Source organism: Panulirus ornatus, chromosome 22, assembly GCF_036320965.1.
Source record: "Panulirus ornatus isolate Po-2019 chromosome 22, ASM3632096v1, whole genome shotgun sequence".
NCBI classification, from domain to species: domain Eukaryota; kingdom Metazoa; phylum Arthropoda; class Malacostraca; order Decapoda; family Palinuridae; genus Panulirus; species Panulirus ornatus.
The window spans coordinates 5,220,835-5,235,046 of record NC_092245.1 but is presented as its reverse complement, the minus strand read 5'-3'; the positions used below and the strand labels follow the sequence as shown (position 1 = coordinate 5,235,046).

The following is a 14,212-nucleotide window of genomic DNA, read 5'->3' as shown; positions in this document are numbered from 1 at the left end:
ATCGCCACCCCGCTACACATGGAATAACAACCCCCTAACCCCTCATGTGTGCGAGGTAGTGCTAGGAAAGACACCAAAGGCCCCATTCGTTCACACTCAGTCTCTAGCTATCATGTAATAATGCACCGAAACCACAGCTCCCTTTCCACATCCTGGCCCCACACACTTTCCATGGTTTACCCCAGACGCTTCACATGCCCTGGTTCAATCCATTGAAAGCACATTGACCCCGGTATACCACATCGTTCCAATTCACTCTATTCCTTGCACGCCTTTCACTCCATCTTTCCACCTCCAATTTGGTCTCCCACTTCTCCTCGTTCCCTCCACCTCCGACACATATATCCTCTTGGTCAATCTTTCCCTACTCATTCTCTCCATGTGACCAAACCATTTCAAAACACCCTCTTCTGCTCTCTCAACCACACTCTTTATTTCCACACATCTCTCTCACCCTTACATTACTTACTCGATCAAACCACCACATATTGTCCTCAAACATCTCATTTCCAGCACATCCACCCTCCTGCGCACAATTCTATCCATAGCCCACGCCTCGCAACCATACAACATTGTTGGAACAACTATTCCTTCAAACATACCCATTTTTGCTTTCCAAGATAATGTTCTCGACTTCCACACATTCTTCAAGGCTCCCAGAATTTTCGCCCCCTCCCCCACCCTTTGATTCACTTCCGCTTCCATGGTTCCATCCGCTGCCAGATCCACTCCCAGATATCTAAAACACTTTACTTCCTCCAGTTTTTCTCCATTCAAACATACCTCCCAATTGACTTGACCCTCAACCCTACTGTACCTAATAACCTTGCTCTTATTCACATTTACTCTTAAGTTTCTTCTTTCACACACTTTACCAAACTCAGTCACCAGCTTCTGCAGTTTCTTACATGAATCAGCCTCCAGCGCTGTACCATCAGCAAACAACAACTGACTCACTTCCCAAGCGCTCTCATCCACAACAGACCGCATACTTGCACCTCTTTCCAAAACTCTTGCATTCACCTCCCTAACAACCCCATCCATAAACAAATTAAACAACCATGGAGACATCACACACCCCTGCCACAAACCTACATTCACTGAGAACCAATCACTTTCCTCTCTTCCTACACGTACACATGCCTTACATCCTCGATAAAAACTTTTCACTGCTTCTAACAACTTGCCTCCCACACCATATATTCTTAAAACCTTCCACAGAGCATCTCTATCAACTCTATCATATGCCTTCTCCAGATCCATAAATGCTACATACAAATCCATTTGTTTTTCTAAGTATTTCTCACATACATTCTTCAAAGCAAACACCTGATCCACACATCCTCTACCACTTCTGAAACCACACTGCTCTTCCCCAATCTGATGCTCTGTACATGCCTTCACCCTCTCAATCAATACCCTCCCATATAATTTACCAGGAATACTCAACAAACTTATACCTCTGTAATTTGAGCACTCACTCTTATCCCCTTTGCCTTTGTACAATGGCACTATGCAAGCATTCCGCCAATCCTCAGGCACCTCACCATGAATCATACATACATTAAATAACCATACCAACCAGTCAACAATACAGTCACCCCTTTTTTTAATATATTCCACTGCAATACCATCCAAACTTGCTGCTTTGCCAGCATTCATCTTCCGTAAAGCTTTTACTACCTCTTCTCTATTTAACAAATCATTTTCCCTAACCCTCTCACTTTGCATACCACCTAAACCAAAACACCCTATATCTGCCACTCTATCATCAAACACATTCAACAAACCTTCAAAATACTCACTCCATCTTCTCACATCACCACTACTTGTTATCACCTCCCCATTAGCCCCTTCACTGAAGTTCCCATTTGCTCCCTTGTCTTACGCACTTTATTTACCTCCTTCCAAAACATCTTTTTATTCTCCCTAAAATTTAATGATACTCTCTCACCCCAACTCTCATTTGCCCTCTTTTTCACCTCTTGCACCTTTCTCTTGACCTCCTGCCTCTTTCTTTTATACCTCTCCCACTCATTTGCATTTTTTCCCTGCAAAAATTGTTCAAATGCCTCTCTCTTCTCTTTCACTAATAAACTTACTTCTTCATTCCACCACTTACTACCTTTTCTAATCAACCCATCTCCCACGCTTCTCATGCCACAAGCATCTTTTGCACAAGCCATCACTGCTTCCCTAAATACATCCCATTCCTCCCCCACTCCCCTTACCTCCTTTGTTCTCACCTCTTTCCATTCTGTACTCAGTCTCTCCTGGTACTTCCTCACACAAGTCTCCTTCCCAAGCTCACTTACTCTCACCACCCTCTTCACCCCAACATTCACTCTTCTTTTCTGAAAACCTCAACAAATCTTCACCTTCACCTCCACAAGATAATGATCAGACATCCCTCCAGTTGCACCTCTCAGCACATTAACATCCAAAAGTCTCTCTTTTGTGCGTCTATCAATTAACACGTAATCCAATAACGCTCCCTGGCCATCTCTCCTACTTACATATGTATACTTATGGATATCTCGCTTTTTAAACCAGGTATTCCCAATCACCAGTCCTTTTTCAGCACATAAATCTACAAGCTCTTCACCATTTCCATTTACAACACTGAGCACTCCATGTATACCAATTATTCCCTAAACTGCCACATTACTCACCTTTGCATTCAAATCACCCATCACTATAACCCGGTCTTGTGCATCAAAACCACTAACACACTCATTCAGCTGCTCCCAAAACACTTGCCTCTCATGATCTTTCTTCTCATGCCCAGGTGCATATGTACCAATAATCACCCATCTCTCTCCATCAACTTTCAGTTTTACCCATATCAATCTAGAATTTACTTTCTTACACTCTATCACATACTCCCACAACTCCTGATTCAGGAGTAGTGCTACTCCTTCCCTTGCTCTTGTCCTCTCACTAACCCCTGACTTTACTCCCAAGACATTCCCAAACCACTCTTCCCCTTTACCCTTTAGCTTCGTTTCACTCAGAGCCAAAACATCCAGGTTCCTTTCCTCAAACATACTACCTATCTCTCCTTTTTTCCCATCTTGATTACATCCACACACATTTAGACACCCCAATCTGAGCCTTCAAGGAGGATGAGCACTCCTCACGTGACTCCTTCTGTTTTCATCATTATGTACAATAATACCTCCTTTCTACTGTCCTAATAAATCTGCTCTATGAGGACAAAAAACTTTCCTCTCTGTGGTGACCCAAGATTTTAAGAAATTAGATTACAAATGTATGTACAGTATTCTGACTTACCTGATGAGGGTTACTATAAGGGTCCCTCCTTTATCAACCTCTTTAAATCTGTAGTTAGAATTCTTTAGCCTCTCTATAATTGCAAGCTTGATTCTGGGTACTTTATCTACATTATGTAGGCCACGACCAGTTATTATTCGAATACTGTGCTTATCTAAGTTCTGGAAGATAAATTCTTCAGTTGCTTGAATAGCTTCTACAACAGTCATACCATGGAGATCCAAAGTAAGCATGTTATTTTCTTCTTTAACCACTTTGTTCACTGAAACATTTCCATGTTTCAAATGGACTTTGGAGGTCTCTCCTGCCGCGACTGGGGCACCACCTACAAGTATTTTACGTATTTTCTTGGGAACTGGGACAACAGGTCTGTGAAATATATCATATCTTTAAGGGCATGCACATACCTAGTAGGAATCTGCACTACTACACTTCCAACTGATATGGGATGATATTTTTCTGGTCAAATTAAGGTTTCATCTCTCAGAGATAAGCACTGCTGAACTACATCACAAAGTGAAGCAGAAATGAATTTACTTTTCTGTTATAATCTGACCTGCCTACTTACCAGCTGAGTAGTTGCTAGTTGGTAGGCAGCCACTAACCAGGGAGGTATATCACTGGTACTACCCACATGGGTATTGGGAGGTTTAGTGATGGCTGTGTAGTGAGCCCGCATTTCAGTGGTTGTCAAGTTGCACTCCTCTGACTCGGGTAGCTCTCTCTACTTTCTGCCTCACCCACGTGGACAACTGGCATTCTGTCCACAAACATACAATCTCTCCTCGTCACACATAACAATTAACAACACTTAATTCACACAACTCAGTCTTCCCAGCACTAGATTTTCCTATGGTGAGCACTATTCACTAGACTTGCCTTCATGCAAAATGATAGGAACAGATAGTGGTAGCAGATAGGAGTATCAAACAGGAGCATTGGCAAAAGTAATACGAAGGAAAATTAAGTAGTAGTAGTAAGTAGGAGCATTAGGTAAGAGCCTCTGAAAACACTGAGGCAATAAAGGCTAAAAAGTGGCACCAGTTATGGAGACTCTTCCCACTTGGGGGAATTCCTAAAGGGAACTGGCATCAGCAATATAGATAGATGTTACAATCCACGATATTAAACTGCTAAAAAAGAAAAATCACAAACATTTGCAGACACCTTTAACAGTTACGCACATTCTTCTCTTAAATACTAGTATGTGCACGCATCAAATGCTTAAATCATCCATGCATTATGTTTTCTACCTGGGCGTTTCTAAATGTCCCTTATTCATTCCTTTAGCCTCTCTAACAGGCATATTTTTTTCTATTGCCCACTTTCCTCATATCCAATTTCTTGTATGGCAAAGTCTTTCCCAATATCACTTGATAAATTTTTCCAGTTAGTTGCCAGAGGGGCCAGTTAAATTAGTGACTGTTCAAAGATGTTCATTCTTTACCCCTCTTCATTTAACAAGCAATCTTTTGAAAATCCCTTACAATACCTCTGTTCACTTCAGTATCAAGTTCTAACTTACTCTTGTGAAATTTTACACACACACACACAAAAAAAAAAAAAAAAAAAAAAAAAAAAAAAAAAACTACAGAAAAAAGAGAAAAAAAAGTGTTCTCATGCAACAAACTTTCGAAAGTAATTTACCATTACTTCATATGATAAACCTCTAGACCTCTGCATAATTTCTACAACAAACTTCATCTATATGGGGTCAAGGGGAGCACTGTGCTATCAATGGCCTGGACTAGCACAGATAAAGCAGTAGAGGTAAAAGTGGAGTACAATGAGCCTTGGCTATGGAATACAGACTCTGGTTTTGGTGCATTATATAAAATGGCAAGAGACTCAGTGTGCCAAGACAGCCTGGATTATTGACCTCTGTGAACATTCCATGTCAATGTCTCTGCTGCATGAATCAGGGTCAGGAGGACTATGCTGTCCCTTAATCCTTTTTCTTCACTTCAACACTTGCATTATTCTATCAAATGACCCATAACTCTTCTACCCTGTACTGCTATCTCCCTTCCATATCTCCAAACTTACCCAAGATAGCTCCTAAATACCTAAATTCTCTCATCTTTTCCAGCCTTTCTATATCTATAACCCAATTTAGCACACTTTATCAATCTGCAGGATTTTACAAAACTTTTGCTCTTTTTCCTTTCACACACCAGTGATTTACTTTTATTTGCATTTACCCTCAATCATCAATTCTTACATAACGAAATGCTTTTACAACCTTCTGCAACTCCTCTTGAGTCTCAGCAAAGAACAGTATCATCCATAAACAGGATTGTCACAAGCCACCATACTTCAACACATTCCATCTGTGCAACCTCTTTCCCTATGGCGTGGTGGCGAGGGAAATGGATGAAGGCAGCAAGTATGAATTGTGTCTTTTTTCATTATACTTTGTCACTGTATCCCGCATTAGCGAGGTAGTGCAAGGAAACAGACGAAAGAATGGCCCAACCCACCCACATACACATGTATATACATACATGTCCACACACGCACATATACATACCTATATATTTCAACGTATACATATATATACATACGCAGACATGCATATATACACATGTACATAATTCATACTTGCTGCCTTTATTCATTCCAGTTGCCACCCCGCCACAAATAAAATGACAACCCCCTCCCCCTGCATGTATGTGAGGTAGCGCTAAGAGAAGACAACAAAGGACACATTCGTTCACACTCAGTCTCTAGCTGTCATTTATAATGCACCGAAACCACAGCTCCCTTTCCACATCCAGGCCCCACAAAACTTTTTATGGTTTACCCGAGACGTTTCACATGCCCTAGTTCAATCCATTGACATACATTAAATAACCTTACCAACCAGTCAACAATACAGTCACCCCCTTTTTAATAAATTCCACTGCAATACCATCCAAACCCACTGCCTAGCTGGCTTTCATCTTCCGCAAAGCTTTTACTACCTCTTCTCTGTTTACCAAATCATGCTTCCTAACCCTCTCACTTTGCAAACCACATCAGCCAAAACACCCTATACCTGCCACTCTATCATCAAACACATTCAACAAACCTTCAAAATACTCAGTCCATCTCCTTCTCACATCACCACTACTTGTCATCACCTCCCCATTTGCCCCCGTCACTGATGTTCCCATCTGTTCCCTTGTCTTATGCACTTTAATTACCTCCTTCCAAAACATCTTTTTTTTTTTTTTTTTTTTTTTTATACTTTGTCGCTGTCTCCCGCGTTTGCGAGGTAGCGCGAGGAAACAGACGAAAGAAATGGCCCAACCCCCATACACACGTACATACACACGTCCACACACGCAAATATACATACCTACACAGCTTTCCATGGTTTACCCCAGACGCTTCACATGCCTTGATTCAATCCACTGACAGCACGTCAACCCCTGTATACCACATCGCTCCAATTCACTCTATTCCTTGCCCTTCTTTCACCCTCCTGCATGTTCAGGCCCCGATCACACAAAATCTTTTTCACTCCATCTTTCCACCTCCAATTTGGTCTCCCTCTTCTCCTCGTTCCCTCCACCTCCGACACATATATCCTCTTGGTCAATCTTTCCTCACTCATTCTCTCCATGTGCCCAAACCATTTCAAAACACCCTCTTCTGCTCTCTCAACCACGCTCTTTTTATTTCCACACATCTCTCTTACCCTTACGTTACTTACTCGATCAAACCACCTCACACCACACATTGTCCTCAAACATCTCATTTCCAGCACATCCATCCTCCTGCGCACAACTCTATCCATAGCCCACGCCTCGCAACCATACAACATTGTTGGAACCACTATTCCTTCAAACATACCCATTTTTGCTTTCCGAGATAATGTTCTCGACTTCCACACATTTTTCAAGGCTCCCAAAATTTTCGCCCCCTCCCCCACCCTATGATCCACTTCCGCTTCCATGGTTCCATCCGCTGACAGATCCACTCCCAGATATCTAAAACACTTCACTTCCTCCAGTTTTTCTCCATTCAAACTCACCTCCCAATTGACTTGACCCTCAACCCTACTGTACCTAATAACCTTGCTCTTATTCACATTTACTCTTAACTTTCTTCTTCCACACACTTTACCAAACTCAGTCACCAGCTTCTGCAGTTTCTCACATGAATCAGCCACCAGCGCTGTATCATCAGCGAACAACAACTGACTCACTTCCCAAGCTCTCTCATCCCCAACAGACTTCATACTTGCCCCTCTTTCCAGGACTCTTGCATTTACCTCCCTAACAACCCCATCCATAAACAAATTAAACAACCATGGAGACATCACACACCCCTGCCGCAAACCTACATTCACTGAGAACCAATCACTTTCCTCTCTTCCTACACGTACACATGCCTTACATCCTCGATAAAAACTTTTCACTGCTTCTAACAACTTGCCTCCCACACCATATATTCTTAATACCTTCCACAGAGCATCTCTATCAACTCTATCATATGCCTTCTCCAGATCCATAAATGCTACATACAAATCCATTTGCTTTTCTAAGTATTTCTCACATACATTCTTCAAAGCAAACACCTGATCCACACATCCTCTACCACTTCTGAAACCGCACTGCTCTTCCCCAATCTGATGCTCTGTACATGCCTTCACCCTCTCAATCAATACCCTCCCATATAGTTTACCAGGAATACTCAACAAACTTATACCTCTGTAATTTGAGCACTCACTCTTATCCCCTTTGCCTTTGTACAATGGCACTATGCACGCATTCCGCCAATCCTCAGGCACCTCACCATGAGTCATACATACATTAAATAACCTTACCAACCAGTCAACAATACAGTCACCCCCTTTTTTAATAAATTCCACTGCAATACCATCCAAACCTGCTGCCTTGCCGGCTTTCATCTTCCGCAAAGCTTTTACTACCTCTTCTCTGTTTACCAAATCATTTTCCCTAACCCTCTCACTTTGCACACCACCACGACCAAAACACCCTATATCTGCCACTCTGTCATCAGACACATTCAACAAACCTTCAAAATACTCATTCCATCTCCTTCTCACATCACCACTACTTGTTATCACCTCCCCATTTACGCCCTTCACTGAAGTTCCCATTTGCTCCCTTGTCTTACGCACCCTATTTACCTCCTTCCAGAACATCTTTTTATTCTCCCTAAAATTTACTGATAGTCTCTCACCCCAACTCTCATTTGCCCTTTTTTTCACCTCTTGCACCTTTCTCTTGACCTCCTGTCTCTTTCTTTTATACTTCTCCCACTCAATTGCATTTTTTCCCTGCAAAAATCGTCCAAATGCCTCTCTCTTCTCTTTCACTAATACTCTTACTTCTTCATCCCACCACTCACTACCCTTTCTAAACAGCCCACCTCCCACTCTTCTCATGCCACAAGCATCTTTTGCGCAATCCATCACTGATTCCCTAAATACATCCCATTCCTCCCCCACTCCCCTTACTTCCATTGTTCTCACCTTTTTCCATTCTGTACACAGTCTCTCCTGGTACTTCCCCACACAGGTCTCCTTCCCAAGCTCACTTACTCTCACCACCTTCTTCACCCCAACATTCACTCCTCTTTTCTGAAAACCCTTACTAATCTTCACCTTAGCCTCCACAAGATAATGATCAGACATCCCTCCAGTTGCACCTCTCAGCACATTAACATCCAAAAGTCTCTCTTTCGCACGCCTGTCAATTAACACGTAATCCAATAACGCTCTCTGGCCATCTCTCCTGCTTACATAAGTATACTTATGTATATCTCGCTTTTTAAACCAGGTATTCCCAATCATCAGTCCTTTTTCAGCACATAAATCTACAAGCTCTTCACCATTTCCATTTACAACACTGAACACCCCATGCATACCAATTATTCCCTCAACTGCCACATTACTCACCTTTGCATTCAAATCACCCATCACTATAACCCGGTCTCGTGCATCAAAACCGCTAACACACTCATTCAGCTGCTCCCAAAACACTTGCCTCTCATGATCTTTCTTCTCATGCCCAGGTGCATATGCACCAATAATCACCCACCTCTCTCCATCAACTTTCAATTTTACCCATATTAATCGAGAATTTACTTTCTTACATTCTATCACATACTCCCACAACTCCTGTTTCAGGAGTATTGCTACTCCTTCCCTTGCTCTTGTCCTCTCACTAACCCCTGACTTCACTCCCCAGACATTTCCAAACCACTCTTCCCCTTTACCCTTGAGCTTCGTTTCACTCAGAGCCAAAACATCCAGGTTCCTTTCCTCAAACATACTACCTATCTCTCCTTTTTTCACATCTTGGTTACATCCACACACATTTAGGCACCCCACTCTGAGCCTTCGAGGAGGATGATCACTCCCCGCGTGACTCCTTCTTCTGTTTCCCATTTTAGAAAGTTAATACAAGGAGGGGAGGATTTCCGGCCCCCCGCTCCCGTCCCCTCTAGTCGCTTTCTACGACACGCGAGGAATACGTGGGAAGTATTCTTTCACCCCTATCCCCAGGGATAATATACATATATATATACATACACACACACACACACACATACACACACATACGCACATACACACACACACACACACACATACATATATATACATATGAAAAATGTAAGAAACAATTTAGAAAACAAACTTTTAGCTTAAAATGAATGAAAAAATGAATGTCACATAATGGTTCAACCTCTGGCTATGGAAAAGGAAATGTACAATTTATTCACACAAACGTCAATAGCAGTTCTCATCAATTTCACCACTGTATCAATAAGCTTCAATGTCTAAGCTACATTTTTCTCCAACTTCACTATTTTCTTGTCAAAAACACCATGCATGAAAACTATCACTCCAGTAACACAACTATAAACATTTACTTCCCCTTTAAAAGTTCTGGGGAAGTCTGTCTCGATACACTGCGGCGAGGCGACGCGACGCTGACACAATCACTGTCACAATATCACTTCTGCCTCCTCAAGTCAATCTCTTGATAGTGGTTGTGGTGTCTGTGCCTTCATACCCATTTTCTCTAACTTGCGTCCTTTTCTGAAGCCTGGCATTCCTTCATCTACCAAGAACAGTGAGATACCATGAGCTTTACTTTTTGAAGAGGTATCTGTGATCGCAACTACAATGACCACATCTGCCATATACCCATTTGTGATAAACGTTTTTGAACCATTCAGAATCCAGTCATCACCATCTCTTCGGGCATTTGTGCGCACACCTTGCAGGTCACTGCCAGCACCAGGTTCAGTCATTGCAATTGCTCCTATTTTGTGTCCTGCAACCATATCTGGGATGTATTTTTCTATTTGTTCCTGTGTGCCATAACGGAAAATGTATGGCATAACAATGTGGGAATGCAGAGGAAATCCAGGTCCAGAACAGTTCACATACGATTGTTCTTCCATAATATTATATCATATATATTACAGTGTTCTATCTAAGAATTTCCCTATTCAAGTGACGGAGGCTTCCCAGCGCAAGGTTGCGCTACGCTAAGTAGCGTAGTAAGGTGGTTGACACACCCGGGCGGAGAAGGGGGAGTGGTGGACGGCAAGGACACACGGCAGACGTACTTTAAATCAGTCCGGCTCTGTCCCCTTGTCCTTGGTCCTCTCGTACATCTCTGTTCCAGCGCTGGGGCGGGGGCGGGTCACGCCAGGTCACGTACGAAACCACAAAACCCTCGTCTTCTTCACCAACCAGCCAACCCACCAATCAACCAGGCAGCCAATCCAATTCTTTTCTCTTTCTTCCTCTTACACGTGTGGCCGCCGTGATTGGCGGAAGGATACGTCATCACGCGTTAATGACCCCCGTTTTAATTGCACTAGGCCATTCCGGTCCCGGCTCGTCAGTTCGGCGTGAAACACAGGTCAAATATCACTATCGCTCACCCAGCTCCGAGGAGGAGGAGACATCTTTTTATTCTCCCTAAAATTTAATGATATTCTCTCACCCCAACTCTCATTTGCCCTCTTTTTCACCTCTTACACCATTCTCTTGACCTCCTGCCTCTTCACCCCAACATTCTCTCTTCTTTTCTGAAAACCTCTACATATCTTCACCTTCGCCTCCACAAGATAATGATCAGACATCCCTCCAGTTGCACCTCTCAGCACATTAACATCCAAAAGTCTCTCTCTCGCTCACCTATCAATTAACACGTAATCCAATAATGCTCTATGGCCATCTCTCTTACTTACATACGTATACTTATGTATGTCTCTCTTTTTAAACCAGGTATTCCCAATCACCAATCCTTTTTCAGCACATAAATCTACAATCTCTTCATTTCCATTTACAACACTGAACTCCCCATGTACACCAATTATTCCCTCAACTACCACATTACTCACCTTTGTATTCAAACCCCCCATCACTATAACCCGGTCTTGTGCATCAAAACTACTAACACATTCACTCAGCTGCTCCCAAAACACTTGCCTCTCATGATCTTTCTTCTCATGCCCAGATGCATCTTTCAGTTTTACCCATATCAATCTAGAGTTTACTTTCTTACACTCTTATCACATACTCCCACCACTCCTGTTTCAGGAGTAGTGCTACTCCTTCCTTGCTCTTGTCCTCTCACTAGCCCCTGACTTTACTCCCAAGACATTCCCAAACAATTCTTCCCCTTGAGCTTCGTTTCACTCAGAGCCAGAACATCCAGGTTCCTTTCCTCAAACATACTACCCATCTCTCCTTATTTCTCATCTTGCTTACATCCACACATATTTAGACACCCCAATCTGAGCCTTCGAGGAGGATGCGCACTCCCCGCGTGACTCTTCCTCCAGTTTTATCTATTATATTTACTCGCTGTCTCCCGTGTTAGCAAGGCAGCGCAAGGAAACAGACAAAGGAATGGCCCAACCCACCCACATACAAATTTATATACATACACGTCCACACACACATACATACATACCTATACATTTCAACATATACATATATATACATGCACATATATATACATATACATAATTCATACTTGCTGCCTTTATTCATTCCTGCTGACACCACGCCACACATGAAATGACAACCCCCTCCCACTGCATACGCTCGAGGTAGCGCTAGGAAAAGACATCAAAGGCCACACTCATTCACATTCAGTCTCTACCTGTCATGTATAGTGCACCAAAACCACAGCTCCCTCTCCTCGTCCAGGCCCCACAAAACTTTCCATGGTTTACCCCCAGACGCTTCACATGCCCTGGTTCAATCCATTAACAGCACATCAACCCCAGTATACCACATCGTTCCAATTCACTCTATTCCTTGCACGCCTTTCACCCTCCTGCATGCTCAGGCTGCGATTGCTCAAAATCTTTTTCACTCCATCTCCAATTTGGTCTCCCTTTTCTCGTTCCCTCCACCTCTGACACATATATCCTCTTTGTCAATCTTTCCTCAATCATTCCTTCCATGTGACCAAACCATTTCAAAACACCCTCTTTTCCTCTCTCAACCACACTCTTTTTACTACCACACATCACTCTCATCCTTTCATTACTTACCACGCTCTTTTTATTACCACACATCTCTCTTATCCTTTCATTACTTACTCGATCAAACCATCTCCCACCACATACTGTCCTCAAACATCTCATTTCCAGCACATCCACCCTTCTTCGCACAACCCTATCTATATACGACTTGCAACCATACAACATTGTTGGAACCACTATACCTTCAAACATACCCATTTTTGCTTTTCGAGATAATGTTCTAGCCTTCCACACATTTCTAACGCTCCCAGAACTTTCACCCCCTCCCCCACCCTGTGATTCACTTCTGCTTCCATCCGCTACCAAATCCACTCCCAGAAATCTAAAACACTTCACTTCCTCCAGTTTTTCTCCATTCAAACTCACCTCCCAATTGACTTGACCCTCAACCCTACTGTACCCAATAACCTTGCTCTTATTCATATTTACTCTCAGCTTTCTTCTTTCACACACTTTACCAAACTCAGTCACCAGCTTATGCAGTTTCTGACACGAATCAGCCACCAGCGCCGTATCATCAGCGAACAATAACTGACTTACTTTCCAAGCCCTCTCATCCACAACAGACTGCATACTTGCCCCTCTCCTAAACTCTTGCATTCACCTCCCTAACAACCCCATCCATTAACAAATTAAACAACCATAGAGACATCACACACCCCTGCCGCAAACCAACATTCACCGAGAACCAATCACTTTCTTCCCTTCCTACTTGTACTCATGCCTTACATCTTCGATAAAAACTTTTCACTGCTTCAAACAACTTGCCTCCCACACCATATATTCTTAATACCTTCCACAGAGCATCTCTATAAACTCTATCATATGCCTTTTCCAGATCCATAAATGCTACATACATATCCATTTGCTTTTCTAAGTATTTCTCACATACATTCTTCAAAGCAAACTCCTGATCCAAACATCTGCCACTTCTGAAACCACACTGCTCTTCCCCAATCTGATGCTCTGTACATGCCTTCACCCTCTCAATCAATACCCTCCCATATAACTTCCCAGGAATACTCAACAAATTTATACCTCTGTAATTTGAGCACTCATATTTATCCCCTTCGCCCTTGTACAATGGCACTATTTATGCATTCCGCCAATCCTCAGGCACCTCACCACGAGTCATCGAATATTAAATATTAAATTAGATATATTAAATATCCTTACCAACCAGGCAACAACACAGTCACTTCCTTTTTTAATAAATTCCACTGCAATGCCAGCTTTCATCTTCTGCAAAGCTTTTACTACCCCTTCTCTATTTACCAAATCATTCTCCCTAACCCTGTCACTTCGCACACCATCTCGACCAAAACACCCTATATCTGTCACTCTACCATCTAACACATTCAACAAACCTTCAAAATACTCACTTCAC

The 14,212-nt window shown here is 42.6% G+C and overlaps 1 protein-coding gene across 3 annotated transcripts in view; it reads right to left on the bottom strand.

Annotated features, from left to right (window-relative positions):
• The window catches only part of LOC139756509 (uncharacterized), a 183,095-nt gene that overhangs the window by 12,864 nt on the left and 156,019 nt on the right, over positions 1-14,212 (bottom strand). For 2 of the 3 annotated variants that reach the window (XM_071675958.1, XM_071675961.1), the window contains one exon: positions 3,295-3,663. The exons of the other annotated variant lie outside the window; for it this stretch is intronic. In XM_071675958.1, the coding sequence (XP_071532059.1) occupies positions 3,295-3,663 (369 nt within the window). The remainder of the gene's footprint in view (positions 1-3,294; positions 3,664-14,212) is intronic. 3 annotated transcript variants of the gene reach the window in all.